Genomic DNA, 16,373 nt, shown 5'->3' with positions numbered 1-16,373 from the left:
AGAAGTGATGGAGAGAGCTGACATATGCCTGTCTGCAGTAGTACAGGCAGAACATCTCGGGTTGCCCTCAGCAGACGGCTGCCAGGCTGCCCCCACTCCAGCCACTCATGGGGAGACAAATGAAGACACAAAGTCAAACCACCTTCCCTCCCTAGGCAGGGAACAGAGGCAGTGGCTGTTGATCCAGCAACAAACGGCAGAGCAGAAGATATATCAGAAACTCTGCAACCCACCAGGCACCTGCCAGCCCAGCACGGCAAGGTCAGCTGGAAATGAGAACAGAAAAAACAGGTCTCAAGAGAATCGCTTTAACTGTGCTCTTGCACTCCTGCTCAGGAACAGGCTTCAGAATTTGCTTATTCCTCCCAAAAACCACCAGCTTTGCCCTCTCCTCACTCAAGTCATGCCCTAAAGGAAGATCTCTAAGGCGTACGTGTCTTATAACCTCCAGTAATCATTTCAGGCTTCAAATTCAGAACAATTAGTAGGGGAAGTCAATAAAGTACATTTAAAATAGTTTCCACCTAGGCTTTGCCATCAAATGACACTAATGTCCCATAAGGGCATCTTTAGAGCCTCTGGCCTCAGTTTCCCCTTGGTTAAATGGATGCATACTCATTCACCTGCTACCCCAGAGCACGCTAGGAATTCTGTGTGTGACATGTTTGAACTTATTGAATTGTTTGTTTTTCTGCTGATAGGAAGATATTTGTGCAAAAGACATGGTATTAGAGATGCAGAGGAAATATAAGTGGCATTTCAGACAGAAACATGCAACTAGATTATTACAGTCACAACACTTGACTATGTAACATGCAGTTGCACCTAACACAGATTTTGCACACTTATTTTGATGCTTCTCTGGGTTCTCCTTGGCTGCATTTCTCACGCTCTAAATTCTGTATGCCATATTAAATACGATTTTTTTCAGCAAGATCTGCCTTTTCTAAGCCCCAGAATACAAATAGAAATGACAGATGCCACTTTGTGTTTGGTTTTCCTTTCTTCTAAATAGCTAAGAACTTTCCATTATGTTGGGAGAAAGTTACCAATAGAAAGCAATTGGCATTTTGACCAATGCATACGTGCATGTTATATATATATTTCTAACACTGTCAAGCAGGGTAATCTGATGCTCATAGAAGAGAAATAATGACATACAAGGATGCAAAGGTAATCTGTCTGTATGGATCTAGACTAGCTGCAGTATGCAAGCAGTGAAACTATATATGGAGCTATGCAAGTTACAATAAATGTGCTAATAAAGCATTTCAGCCACCCTGTTTCTCTATTTTACTATACAGCAAGCAAAATCTGAGAGAAAGACTCTTGGACTTCTTTAATTTAATTCTTAAATATTAAGACTTTAAATATTTTATTGGATATTATTTTTAGATTTTCTTCCTCACTGAGATGACTTAATTTATTTGTTCAGGAACAAAGCAGGAATTAAACTTCACAATAAGGACGAAAAAATGCACAGAAAAAAAAAATGTGGCAAATGGTTGCCACCAAGTTCCCAACTCTTGGCAGCCAATATGATCTAAAGGTACTTGACTGTACTATCTTGTCCCAAAATACTGTGATGAAACATTGAATTGAATTGAACATTGAACCGAAGGAAATTATATACCTCTGCAGGATGCACAATTTTCTTTACACTTGTTTGTTTGGAGTCTTTCTGCAACATGATTACAACCAAACGCTCGCTGCTCCCAGTACCAGAAAGGAACAGATAATAAAACTGAGGCAGGCTTGGGAAAATCTCTTGGGGTTCACTCTCAGGAAGAAGACTAGGTGGCAAAGGATGACCTTCTCATCTGCTCACAGACTCTGTGCCAAGGACTGCGGTTGTGCCCACAGGCATTCACACCTGTGTGTCTTTCAACTGTGCTCAGCTGAGCAGTGATCCATTCCTCCGCTCTGTGCTTCGTTCCGGTCCCTCTATGCAGAGTCTCATCCCGCTGTGAGCTCTTTGGTGAGGAAACCATCTCTCCCCACCACCTTCCTGCAATCTGCCTGGCCAACAGCAACTTTCTGAAACATTAACCGCAGAACAAGTCACCAGAGCCCAGCTGCACCCTTTTTGGGGGACATTTTCTGCCACCCTAGAGATGAGAACTTTCCCTCTACTGTTTTTTCCCACTATGCAGTGAATATTGTCATTGGCGTTTGCAGATGGGCCAACTGAATAGGAAGGGTAGGAAGCAGACGCCTCCTCCTCAGACTCCTCCACGACGCAGCTGGCCAGCATTCCCCTAGCCAAGTGCTTGACCTGCTGTCCAACATGGGCACCGCGCCCAGGGGTTCCTTTCTTGTGAATATTCCCATCGCACTATGCAGGCCATTAAAATTAAATTTATACAGGACTCGCTTTAACAATTTCTCATTGGTAGCAAATCTTCTGCTGCCTTCAACAAAGTTTGTCTCTCTCATGCACAGCATTAAGCTGCTTTTTTCCTCTGTATTATACACAATGCAAATAATGATATAATTTTCTGGCACAGAGGAGCGAACCTTTATTTGATGACACAAGTACATGCATTATTCCTTCCCTGCTCCTCAGCTCAGCGGTATCTATCACACAGGTCAGCTCAACGTGCTTTGCTTTATTCAGGCAAAGCTATCGAAAGGATAATTATTAGCGAGTTAGACATTTCTTTAGCAAGCTGCAAAAAATACAGTAAAAAGATGCCATATTACCTCCTAAAGTTTTCCAGGCAGAATTAAAACACCACCAAAGAAACCTAAACCCCACAACATTTCCACCCTCCAAACCCACATCTCATCAAATATCAGCTCCATTTCCCTCATGCTCATGTGATGAGAACGCTCCCACTCACGAGTGCAAAGGATTTATTTGCCTCTGTTTAACACCATAAATAATGGTGACTTAAATTTTCCTACCAGAGTAACACCTCACCCACAGATGACAAGTTATACATTTCAATGCCTACAATGCTACCTCCGGACACTGCGCCCGAGACGGAAGGACCTATAAATCTGACAGCTCACTTCTAGGGCTGAAGTACTCTTCCCCTAGTGAGATGGTTTGCCTGGGGGATGGTCCCCACGGAAAACCCATCCAGCAACACACCCCCACACAGGAGAACGGGCTGCATCAATGGAAAGTGGTTTGGGCTGCAAGTCTCACCCCCACCGGCTGCCTCTCCAAGACATACTGGGGCTGCTGGTCTGGGTCAGGGACTTCCACACAGGACACTAACCCAAACCAAAGCCTCACTCCAACTGCAGAAGCTCAAGCTGAAAGAAATCCTACCATCCTCAGGGCCCTCTGTGCTTTATAGAGGGTCAGATTAAACCTCTCATCCCCAGAAAAACAAGAACCACCTGGGGAACCAATCAAAAGATCAATCAGCAAATAGTCACCTCCTTGCCCTGGGAACCACTAGTATCCTGAAATACTTTTGCCTTTAATTTGTTGAGTGGAAAGACAATGTTTTCCATAGCACTGAAATATGAGTTTTAAGAGTTCTGAAAGAGACTCAAAATTGTTCCAAACAACTCAAAGGAACCTTTTGCCAGGTGTACTAGGCACCCGGCCAAGGACTGACAGCTGGGGACCTCTGGTGCGCAACATCCCAAGCCAGGCTTTCAGTAATCAGCATCAAAATTTAGAGTTCTACAGAACATTTGGAGTATCGGATGAGTTGTTATTTTGCAATAGACTATATGTTGTATGAGGAGGTTTCTGACTAGCTGTAGCTCATCTCTAGGCTTTTGGTTCGGTCTCATCACTAGGCAAGGGAGATCTATTTCCATCTCAACACAATTAGCACACTCCTCTGCATTTTTCCTCTTTCATTTAGTTCCCACTTACCACTGCAGAGGAACCTGTGTAAGATTTAGATTAAACGTGCAGGAAAGCGGCTGAGAAGAAAGCAACGAAGACCAAGGAAGCAATTTTTTTCCTCCATTCTTTCACTGTTGATCTCTTTCTGAAATTTCCAGCGTTATGCTTTTATAATGTCTCAGTACATGGAAGAGTTTGTAACATAAAATGTTACACTTGATGGAGCATGATGAGAAATTGAAGCCAAATGGCCAGATGCTCTTTTCTGAGCTATTACCAATGCTCCTACTTTAGAGAGTGTTTTCTAACGGTATTCACAAGCTCTAGTCCTGTAGTTTGCTGGCAATTTCATGCTAGAGCACCACTGCACTATGTTCTGATGAAAATATTGTTTTCCATTCAAGGTTACAGTTATCTTCAATTTAATTAAAAAAATAATAAAGAAAAAGAAATGAAACAAAGGCACACTGTGGTTCAAAGAAATTGCAGACAGGTAGGGAGCTGGATTCACTCTGCAGATGAAAGATCAGGTATCCCATTTAGCATACAATTAAGACTATATAAATGATCAGGTAGGAGAAAATCCCAAGTCCTCTAACTTGGTTGAAGAGGCCAAGGGCCCTCTTTTAGCTGTTTGGCTTGGCTTGACACCATTTTCACCTGCATTTTCATGGTTTTCTTGTTTGTTGACAGCACGACAACCTCTTTGGTTCACTGCGTGGAGGCACGAGTACCAGTTACTGAGAGCACACGACCACAGAACCAGTACCAGAGCAACCAGGGCTGTGAACAGCCTTCCCCAAGCTTTCCATGTGATTATTGCCCTGCAGAGCCCCCTGGGCTGGCAGCTGCACACTCTGGCAACGGGGCAGCCTCTGCTTTCTGGGGACTTCAGCCACTCCAGGGTTCAGCAGCCTGCGATATAATGCCTGCATGAGAGTCTCCACTCACAGCTGAGTCTGTCGCTTTTCCCAGACAGAATGCATTATTGCTTTATACAAATGTCAAGCCTAATCTCATCCTGTTCGAATCAATCAAACTCAGCTGGAATGATGAGATGCTTAACATCCAGGCTGGAAGAGGACCTGGCTCATCATATATGCACGTCACCACAGAACAGTCTATTCCAACCCCTGTTTTGAAGAGGGAGAAGAGTTGTTACTTAATGTAATCCAGGCATCACAAATTCAATCTTTTCTTGATTTCTTAATGCCTGACTTTACAAGCTTAACATCTTTTCACCTTAGGAAATACCTATAAAAATGCTAACCTGAACTGCAGATGGAAAAGAAGACACCTTTACTCACATGGCTTATCTGGAAGGGGAGAGGAGGAAATTTATCACAGAGATCTTTGCAACCTATGCGATGGAGTAACTCCCAATAACAATAGATTACATCACTTACTATGATTTTGCTTCAGCAGTGCAGAGTTCAGTGTAGAACTAGTCAGAAACTTTAATAGCACTTAACTTCACGCTGGAAATGCTGATTTATTGCACTCCAGCGTGAGCAGGCATGTTGAAGGACAGAGTGAGCTGCATTTTAGGATACTAGCAACTGAGAATTTTTGTTAACGTCATTTAAGTGATTAAATGTCTTCAAAGTGAAAGACCACCTTCTAAACTTCTCATTTGAAACTGATTTAATTTATAGTAAAAAATTACAGCTTGAGAAAAATTAAAATTAAAAAATGAAGTATTTTTGGATTTACTGAAAGAAGACACTTTGATTAACCCATATTTTTGTACAATCTTCACTTGCGTTTTACCACAGCACATGGGGGAATCCCCTGAAATTTCCAGAAACTCTCCAGAACACGCTTTCTACTTACCTCGTAGTTTTAAAACCAGCAGCCTGGCCTCAGGAATCACACAGGGTAAAAAGCATTGTACGGCATTTGGAATTAAAGTTTGCTATACATAAACCTCATGATACTTTTATTACAGCACACCGGCCTAGAATCTGCATTTAAAACACTGACTGCCCAAAGTCTTATGAGGAGCGGCTGAGAGAGCTGGGGTTGTTTAGCCTGGAGAAGAGGAGGCTGAGGGGAGACCTTATTGCTCTCTACAACTACCTGAAAGGAGGTTGTGGAGAGGAGGGAGCTGGGCTCTTCTCCCGAGTGACAGGGGACAGGAAAAGAGGGAATGGCCTGAAACTCCATCAGGGGAGGTTCAGGTTGGATATCAGAAAAAAATTCTTCACAGTAAAAAAATTCTTCACAGTAAGAGTCATCGGGCACTGGAACAGCTGCCCAGGGAGGTGGTCGAGTCGCCTTCCCTGGAGGTGTTTAAGGAAAGGGTGGATGAAGTGCTGAGGGACATGGTTTAGGGAGTGTTAGGAATGGTTGGACTCGATGATCCAATGGGTCCTTTCCAACCTTGTGATTCTGTGATTCTGTGATTCTGTGAAAGGAATCTAAATCTCCTCAGCTAAAGGAAATAAAAACAGGTCAGGATTTCACTACTCAATAATCTTCGTTGCATTTCTGTTCAGAGAAAATGTAGTTCATGTGGTTTTACAGAGAGTAAAGCTGGGCCAGCCTAAGTTTGGAAAGTATAATGATTTCCTTGTGTATGAAAGTCCTTTTATTTCTTCATAAAGAGATTTCAGTGAATCTGCATCATGTTTTTTTACAGTACATACAGTAGTTCTGCAAAGCGCAGAGGTGGGGCTGCATTTCTATAGACATAACCCACACTGGATTTCAGATGAGCAGCTTGGCCCCCATTAGCAATGGAATCACAATAGAAGAGAGAGAGAAAATTATCTGGGCTTTAATCCTGTTTTCAGACACGAAGAACTATATATTTCCAGGGCCACACGACTGCCCGTGGCCAAAACTGGCCAGTGTTCCTTGCAACACATCTGCATGAGCTGAGATCACAACTAACTTAAAGCATCCAGCTATGCTCTAAAGGAGAACTAAGTCATCACGTGAATCCATCATAGAGTTAGTTTGTCACACTGGTACGTAGGGACAGCTCTAACTGACTTTTCTGGCCAGTACCTCTTAAAACTGTACTTTCTTTAAGGCATTTCAAATTCGGTAATTCATTAATTTGCAATAAAGGAGCATGTGTTTTGTTTTATTTTAGCCATTAAGTTAGCATATCTAGCAATTCATTAGTTGATGCAGGTTCCCTTCTTTGAGGTATATCACAGTGCTTCTGAGAATAAAATAGTAAGAGAGAAAGTTTTGCTTTCAGTTGTCAGCATAGCAATATATTTTTATTTAATTTGTTTGTATTCTTAATGGTGGAAGCAGAATTTAATTTTCATGAGATCATCCTTTAAAATAAATGCCTGATCTCTTCCCACTCACCATTACAGTTGATGGGTACAAAAGAAAAAGAACAGCTATTAATTCACCTTATCACTGAAGCACCGGAGGAAGAGAAAGATCCTTAGTGCAATGATTAATGAATTGCTATAAAAAGCTGCATCATAAACTGCCTGTATTAGGTCAAATCATAAAACAAGCTTTTAATGTTTATACGATCCGTTTCTAAACAATTAAGTGTCTCTGTGGCTCCCACAGGAAGGAAACATCCATGATGCTTGCAAACCATGCAGTTTCTTACAGGGTCGTACTCTGGGCCCCTTGCCCAAAGAGATCCCCGGCTACATTCAAGTACTGCTCGAATTTCTGTCACTATTGGGACATCTCTCTGTACCACAGGTCAGAGAGATCATTTGATGTTCAGTAGCAGCAAAGATGAACACCATCTGCCCCAAGTTCAGGGGATCCTCTTCAGGCACAGACACATCCACGGCTTTGCTGCAGGAAAAAATACCATTATTTTTGTTTTCCTCTGCCTCCGTGTTGGGAAAAGGGTAGCTGAACCACAGCTGGAATGAGAACGGAGCTATCTACCGCTCACTGGATCCACGTGGAACCAACGAGGCAGAGCAGCGGTGTAGTGCTTGCCTGAACACATTGACCAAGCCAAGCCTCCCGTGCTTGTGAAGGGCACTCCATCCACGTAGGAGTCAGCCACAACTTCATTTTGTAAATTCCTGCCCCAAATCAGCTTTTAGGTGCTCAGAGACAATTTCCAACAGCTTCAGTAGCTGGTTGGTGAACACAAAGAGAATAGCACCATTTGTCCAAAATGGAATTCAGTCCTGTATTTATCCATCTTGTGGTGAAACAGATGCAGATGACACTAAGCTGGGAGGAAGTGTGGATCTGCTGGAGGGTAGGGAGGCTCTGCAAAGGGATCTGAACAGGCTGGACTGCTGGGCCAAGACCAATGGGATGAGGTTTAACAAGGCCAAATGCCGGGTCCTGCACTTGGGGCACAACAACCCTATGGAGTGCTACAGACTGGGGGAAGAATGGCTGGAGAGCTGCACGGAAGAAAAGGACCTGGGGGTGCTGGTTGACAGCCGACTGAACATGAGCCAGCAGTGTGCCCAGGGGGCCAAGAAGGCCAACGGCATCTTGGCTTGTATCAGAAATGGGGTCACCAGCAGGTCCAGGGAGGTTATTCTCCCTCTGTACTCAGCACTGGTGAGACCGCACCTTGAATACTGTGTTCAGTTCTGGACCCCTCACCACAAGAAGGATGTTGAGGCTCTGGAGCGTGTCCAGAGAAGAGCAACAAAGCTGGTGAAGGGGCTGGAGAACGTCTGACGAGGAGCGGCTGAGAGAGCTGGGGGTGTTTAGCCTGGAGAAGAGGAGGCTGAGGGGAGACCTTATTACTCTCTACAACTACCTGAAAGGAGGTTGTGGAGAGGAGGGAGCTGGGCTCTTCTCCCGAGTGACAGGGGACAGGACAAGAGGGAATGGCCTGAAGCTCCGTCAGGGGAGGTTCAGGTTAGATATCAGAAAAAAATTCTTCACAGTAAGAGTCATTGGGCACTGGAACAGCTGCCCAGGGAGGTGGTCGAGTCGCCTTCCCTGGAGGTGTTTAAGGAACGGGTGGATGAAGTGCTTAGGGACATGGTTTAGGGAGTGTTAGGAATGGTTGGACTCGATGATCCAATGGGTCCTTTCCAACCTGGTGATTCTGTGATTCTGTGATTCTGTGAAACTGCCACCTTTGAAAAATATCATAAAGGTTGATGTTATATAAGTGTCCATCTATTTCCTTACTATCCCAAGCGTGCAATCATGTCCATCTCCCTTTTATTTCCAAGAACAGCTGGTGCTTTTCCTCAACCAAACCATAATCTCCCCAGCTTGGCAAACAGACATTGGCTACACTGCACGGCTAATCCGTTAGGAGAATGTGGCAGCTCTAACCAAAATGAACTTCACATGAAACACAGCAGGAGTTAAAAAAAGTGCTGCAGAGTCCTAAATATTTTCAATAGATATGATTGTCCCAGTCAGTTTATGCAGTGCTTACTCAAAACAGAAAATTATTTAAGTGTTTCCATCTACTGAATTTAGAAAAGGGAAACCCCATAGTGGAATACCCAAGATGATGATTTTTTTAAATAAACAATAGATTTAAGGAGGATTAGCTGGGTTATCGAACAGTATCCTCCCAAATCAGCTCATTAGTTACACTGACTTTCTCTATTTCACTACATTAAAACAATTTAAATGAGGGTTCATTAGTTGCAGTGTAATCTAATTCAGACACTCCAAGCCTAATCCCTTTTCTTTTAGCAGTAAGATAATAATAGTTTGCAAAAAATGTTAAAGGATTATTGTCACAGCTATTTTAAATTAGGGACTGTTTTCAGCCAAATGCGTGACACCACTTCCCCACCGTCTTATTATTTATTATTATATTATTTCTTGCTCTTTATACGTTCATTCATTTATTCTTTCCCTTTTCTGTCTTTCATTGCTCCACACAAGCAGAGTCACACATGGGCAACAGCATCCCTTTGTGCAGGTGTAGAAGATAAATCAAATACCCCCACGTGGGTCAGTGCATCAGGAAAAGGAGGGAAAAGGAGTTTTTGCAACTCACTTTGAGATTCCGGAGTTTAAAAACCCCAACTTTGTACATTCACAGTGATTTTATAAATATCTTAGAGGGAAGGGAGAAGGTTCCCGTGCATTTTCACACCGCTAGTTTCTGACAGCTCTGAAAGACACACAGGAGGGGATCACGCGTAGGACTTGCAAATTAGGAGGCAGACACTGTGTATTACTTACTGTGCTGGATCCACGCTGAAAACACAGAATAACAGATCCATGCTATGGATGTACATCTCACTTCAGAACAAATTCAGTCATATGCCTGTACTTTCATAAAGCCATTTTCAAACGCCAGGGCTAATTATTCTTTATAGGGCGAAAAAAAAACCAACTCCCTCCCCCAAACAACCCAAAGGATGAGAGTGGATTTCTAGATCCCAGGTTTCTGCAGACTTTTACAGGTTGCCTGCCCCTGAAAACCTGTTCTCGCTCACTTCAAATCCTTGTCTCTTCAAGCAAGTGCCATCTTATAATCCTATTAAAACTTTTGCCTCTGTTTACCAGGAGCCCTAATCTTACTTCACAAGGTCTTCTCGTCTAAGGAAGAGCGACAGCTTTCAGATTTCTTAGGAGGCTTATTCATCAGCTACGACAGAGTTTTGCCAGAGCGTTCAATCTATTCTGGGAGCAGTCATGTGGAAAAAGTTTCAAACAGCTCAAAGCCCTGCACAATGATAAAGGAAAGCTCACACAATCCTGGTAATAGCCTGACCCTCTTAAGGAAAATTGGATGATTTGTGGCAGCAGTTTTTCTGTCCCCTATGTGGATTCTGAACCTTAAAGTATAAACATTAAAGTATAAACATTTAACATTAACGTATTCACACAGTCCCTTTACAAACCCTATCCCTCTTGCAATGCCGGAACAATAAATACACACCCATACATGAAAATAAACTCCTGCTGCAGTGACCTTCTTCCTCAGCCCACTGGTGTGAAGGAGTTTGTAGCCATTTTAGGAAAAAAAGACATAAAGGATGGACTAATTTGATGTTCAGTGTTTCACAATGAGCAGAATATATACTTTAATGAGCACATTACATGCACCAGGGACGTGTTACTGTGAAGCAGGGAATAAAGAGTAAGGAGAAAATAATTAAACAGTCAGCTTTATAATGAGGAAACTGTATTCATGCAACATTAAGTGGCCTAATTTTCAAGTGCTAAGCCTTGGCAGGTTCCTTGGACTCCTGAAGGAGTTGCTAGCAAGCACCACCTTGAAAACAAGGGCAAATGATCCCAAATATCAAACCTCCTATGGGTCCAGAAACACAGGACAGACTGATGCTGTCCAGAAGTCATCTGACCACACTTTGCACTGACCTTCCTGACAGGATCAGAAACCTGCACCCTGCAGTTCTTATTCTACACAGAGAGGATCAGAAACCCGTGCCCTGCAGTTCTTATTGTACACAGAAGACCCATAAAGTTTCAGAAAACCAGGACATTCATCACGTGGGGTATGCAGAACATTGCAACTGATTTCTACCAGCCTGGCCTTAGTCTTCTGCTGGTACCGCATCTGCTAGGTGACAAACATGTGACAATGTCTAGGCGAAATGAGCACACCAAGACTTAGTATAGCTGTTTGCACAAGCAGAGCAATGTGGAAAGGAGAAAATCTGTCGCTTTGGGTTCGGACATTGACAGAATGAACGAATAAACCATACTTCTGAGTCTTATCAGTTGTCTCAAGGCCAGTAAGGCCAGGAACATTCATTTACTGGGACTGTCAGTTCCAGATAGTGTAGCAATATCAATTACTTCAGTGTAATAGCCTATCAGTCAGAGAGCAACTCTGTTGGGCCACAGGCTCCCCATCTTTCTTTGCAAACGGACATGGCATAAAGCATCTGCTTTGTCACTCACCCTCATGCCTAATTCAATGTTTTCTCCTCCATAGACCTCCATACCAGGGTCAAGCAAGCCAATCTCACCAAAATACTCTCGGTCCACTACAAATGAGCATCCAATCATGGCTGGTGTCCTGCACAGAGAGATTAAAGCAAAAAGTTAATCATTTATTAGCTACTACAGGACACATCTCATAAAGATTTACACAGACAAAGCAGCCCTTAGTCTTCAAGTTTATATTTTAAATTTACCTATTAGCAAGCAATCACATTGCACTTCATCCCCCAACGGACAGCGAAACTTGTGGGACCAGAGACACACAAATAATTAGCACACTGACAGACTCACTTGGACAAGATGCCTGTGAGACAGACACCAGATGTGAAGCCAAGTACCTCATGCATGTAAGTGAAGCATTAGGCCGGTTTTCATTTGCTTTATAGATACAACCTCTGTGCTGGAGCTGAAGTTCAATACCGCACAGAGTTGCACAAGAGCTAGGCAACACTTCATTTGAAGATTAATGCACAAAATGCCATAGGCTTTGTCAGAAATTAGGATTCCCCGTACTCACATATTAAAAGTAAGGGCATGCCGAAAGCCACGGATCCATCATGGTGTGATGTTTGGCAGGGGACTTCTTGGAGTCAGCTCTAGCAGATAAATCTCAGCCTTGGTGAAGCTGTTACATATTTAACATTTCTATGTTTGCCGAGGTCAGTTCTTAGAAAAGGGCAAATTTTCAGATGAAGAGACCCTGCCCTCAGACCTGCCACTGACCAACCGGGTGAGCTCGGATAAATCATCTCCCTTATCTGAGCATCAATTTCTTTATGTGCAAAACTGTTTCTGCTCTCCTTTACAAAGCAATTGGAAACCTGTCACTGAGCAACCCTACATGACAACAAATTCTGAGATCATTTACCATATGAACACAAATTATTCCGATGCAAATCAAGCTAGTGACATTTGCTAGTTTCATTTGTCCATACTATCTCTACATCTCTGGGTTGGTCACAACACCTGCATCTTTAAAATTCAAGGTAGGCATTTGGTGTTGTTACTACAGCCCAAAATTAAAAAATGTAAACTTCACTAACTTTAAGGTTAAACCCAAGAAGAGCCTGCAGCTTTATGTTTGACTTGCAATTCAGCTGTAGGTTGCATAGTGCCTACTGCAAGATCATGGGCAGTCATCCTGCAGCCTGACCCCCAGGGCACAGCCAGGCGCTGGGGACAGCCTCTCCCCATTTTTGTGGGATTTTTACAGACCAGATTGCTGAATCAGGGAAACTAAAATTGTTTGAGAAACTGAACACTTCTGGAACTGACCGAGAAGAATGAGCTCTGCTCCCTCTTCCATCGAAAGGGAGGCAATATTGAACCATCTGGCACACACACAACATCATTCCTAACAGTGCTATTGTAAAAAGACATCAAGAAAATTCTAGTTTATGCCAATTTTCTATTTTCTAATAGAACAGAGAATGCTCTATCTATGGCCCAAGCTTATATATATATACACAGCGAAAATGTCCTATAGAAACAAAGATGATGAAAAAGGTCTAAAACCTATTTTAAGAAGTCTCCTTTATGATGCACCAATGTTATACTGCTGTTATGAAATCTCTCTTGTCCCAGATACTTGCATGTTTTTTCAATTCATACAGAAAGCTATTCACAAGCTATTTTCCCACGACATCTGAGAAACATATTCATAAGGCAGTTTCATACCCACGTGAAAAACTGCCCTGGCTGGGAAAACAAACACATTTTTTACCCGTGCATTGTTGGATCCCACCAGCAGCAGCATGTGGCTGCTGAAATGGTGTTATCACATCAGGTCCTTTTTTTTCATCAGCAGTTCACCATTGCTACAGTAGGAGGTTAAAAAGGCTTCACACAAACATCCAAGATATAGTTAGAGAAAACAATTCCTTGCAGCCAGGCCTAATGCATATCCCAACATTGCAGAACACAGTCCATTCGATGTCAGGAACTATTTGGTACCCTTTCAAAATGTTCATTTGCTGAGGTACTGCTATTACTTATCTGTAATAGACTCCGCTGTGGCACTCACATTACTGGTACCGCTTCAGCATCTCTCCCTTGCACTTTGTCTCAGTTTGAAAGCCATTGCAACCTCTCAGATCATTACCAGCCTACACTGCAGTCAGTGCACAGTATTAGTCTCATGTTTCTCTGCATAATTGAAAAAGGCAGCTGTTGACAGAAACACATTTGATCGGCACTGTTTCTGATAAAGGAGTTGAAACAGCTTGATTAACTCTTATGTTCCATCCTTACAGAGTGAGATGCATACCCTGGATCATGAGCTGGTGAGACAAGATTCCATGGCGTTTACAAAGGCAAACATCTGGCTTTCACAGGTGACGCTGGACTGAAGTGGGGCTCTCGGCCAAATACCTGCACCTATTCACTCAAAAAAACTGGAGGAAACTGAGGCCAGATGACATAAACCCTACAATGAAATTGCACCAAGTTCACCAGCAGCATTCTCAGTGCTTGGACCTCTCCCACATCCCACAGTTCCCGTTCTGGGCATGCAAGAAATTCAAGTGCTCCTCTGTCTGGAGGTGTTATTTGTGAAGACTTTCTGCTGAATCAATCTCTGGTCATAAGCAGTCTTAGAGTTCTGTAAATACCATGCACGGTCCTGGGTATTCCTGGCCAGACACATCCATCTTCTGTTGATGTTGATCACTTACATACCAGGATCTTTGCAAGATGGATGGCAACTATAAATTCAAAATATTTGGTAAAATGCATCTTCCTGCTCATAGTTCTTAGAGCCATGACTGAAGACAGACTTCACTAAAAAGGCAGAGCACTCTTCTGTACACGGGACCAGACATATCCTACATGCATCCCACTGTCACATCCTGTATCACCGAAAACCATGATTTAGGTTACCAAGGAAACTGAAATAAAAGGACATGACCAAGGAAAGGGAATTCAGTAGCTCTGAAATGAAATAAGCTTTTAGAGGAATATTTAGGTATTTCTTAGGCATTCACCATGATAAAAGAGGGAAGCAGGCAGGGGGAAGAAACACATGCCGCTTTATTTTCCTTTTTATGTACACAAAGCTAAACACACACTTCACTGGATGAAGGCTTGAGTACCACTGTTTTGTGAAACTTAGTTGCTACTTCAGGCTTAGACTCCTCCCCTTTCTACCCCCGTCCCTCCCCCAATCCTCTGAAGGCAGTCCCTTACAGGAGTAGGATGCTCCCATGAGGAGATTTCTCCTTCCTTCCTAACGAGGAATGATAACTCCTCGGCTTTGCGGACTGCTCTCAGGTGCTGGAATCTCCCTCTCTCTGGTGGATGGATTTGCAGCTGTCGTCTCTGTCCATTCAAACACTGACTTGTTAATTGAATGGGGGGTGTAACACATTTTAGATGCAACTACATAATCATCACTCACAGACGAATGCCGCTGAGGACTGCTTTTGCAACTCCCTCCCTCTCTTCTAGATTTTATTTCTTCTCATTAGACAAATTCAAACAGACTCCACAGGCCTTCATGGCTTATTCAGAAAAAAACCATATTTTCAGGAATGAGCAAGAATAACAGTACAATGGCAGAAGGAACCACATCCAGCTTTTCAGAGAAGCCAGCCAAATATTGCCATTCTCTGTGCCCTTTTCGACCTGAACTTTGCTGCCTGCAGCCGCTGAACGGCTCTTCTGAACGACAGCACGGGTGCAACCCCAGAAGGTGAACTGAGAAGCCCATGTCTCTGCCGTGGTCTCTGATGTGATGGAAGAGCTTGTCCATGATGCACAATGCTGAATCTTCTGCATACTGCATGTTCAACACTTCCATCAGGTTCAACCAGAGTTTTAAGCATTCAGTTCTCATCAAGCCCAGGCCCTTAACTTGCCTGTGCTTTGACTGACCCAACTGTAAACTAAGTGTAATGTGACTGCACAGCCCAGTGAGCTGGTAACAGCGCTGCGAGCTGGGGGACCCTGACTCTGCTCCCAGTTCTGTCATTCATCTGGCCTTCAGTGAGTCACCTCCCTCTGCTTTCGTTTCTCCACCTGTGAAACACATATCATAATACTGGGTAGAAGTCTGAGAATTGCTTTGGTACCTTGAAAGCCTAAGATTCACTTCTAAAAGTGTTTTAAGCACAGAGGTGGATGATTTTCTACTGGACTACGCTGTTACGTTGACATAGTGCAAACACTTCTACAAAAATGTGCCCCCAAAAAAGCATGAGACTCTCCCTTTGCTGTCATCACTGGGTTCTTCCAGTATCGGAAAAATGCTAGCGTATCTACAACTTTTAGTACAGTGCAGCAAAGACTTCCCTTGAAAGTGAGAAGTGGGTATTACAAGCCAGAGCAACTGTGTTAGCAAACCTTAAACACTGCTCATTAGCCAAGGGGTAGCAAATGAAAAGACACATGCCCTTAGCACTTTACAGCTTCAGAGTAAAATATATGAACCTAACTTGCTTTATATAAAAGGTCCTTTTTCCTTAAGTTGTGGAGTTCCTCGTAAAATGGTGATGCTTTTAGAATAAAGCATCACAAAATAGCAATTAGAGGTCTACTATTTTTTACCAACAACTCAAAGGTGTTGGGAAGCTTAATTGATCTGTGGAATATTCTTTGACATGACTGAGGATGTATAAACGTTAATTATAATCAACAGTAGCATTCAAAGGATAATGTGGGTAACACAGCAAAATGGTTTTTGCAGTTAAAACCTTAAAATGCAGTA

At 43.0% G+C, this 16,373-nt stretch overlaps 1 protein-coding gene across 2 annotated transcripts in view; it reads right to left on the bottom strand.

Annotated features, from left to right (window-relative positions):
• GALNT9 (polypeptide N-acetylgalactosaminyltransferase 9) overlaps positions 1–16,373 on the bottom strand; it is a 157,697-nt gene that overhangs the window by 64,530 nt on the left and 76,794 nt on the right. For both annotated transcript variants that reach the window (XM_009555710.2, XM_054082748.1), the window contains exon 6: positions 11,630–11,747. In XM_009555710.2, the coding sequence (XP_009554005.2) occupies positions 11,630–11,747 (118 nt within the window). The remainder of the gene's footprint in view (positions 1–11,629; positions 11,748–16,373) is intronic.

Source organism: Cuculus canorus, chromosome 17, assembly GCF_017976375.1.
Source record: "Cuculus canorus isolate bCucCan1 chromosome 17, bCucCan1.pri, whole genome shotgun sequence".
Taxonomy (NCBI): Eukaryota; Metazoa; Chordata; class Aves; order Cuculiformes; family Cuculidae; genus Cuculus; species Cuculus canorus.
Note: the sequence above shows the minus strand (reverse complement) of the source record. Positions and strands in the feature narration are given on the sequence as shown.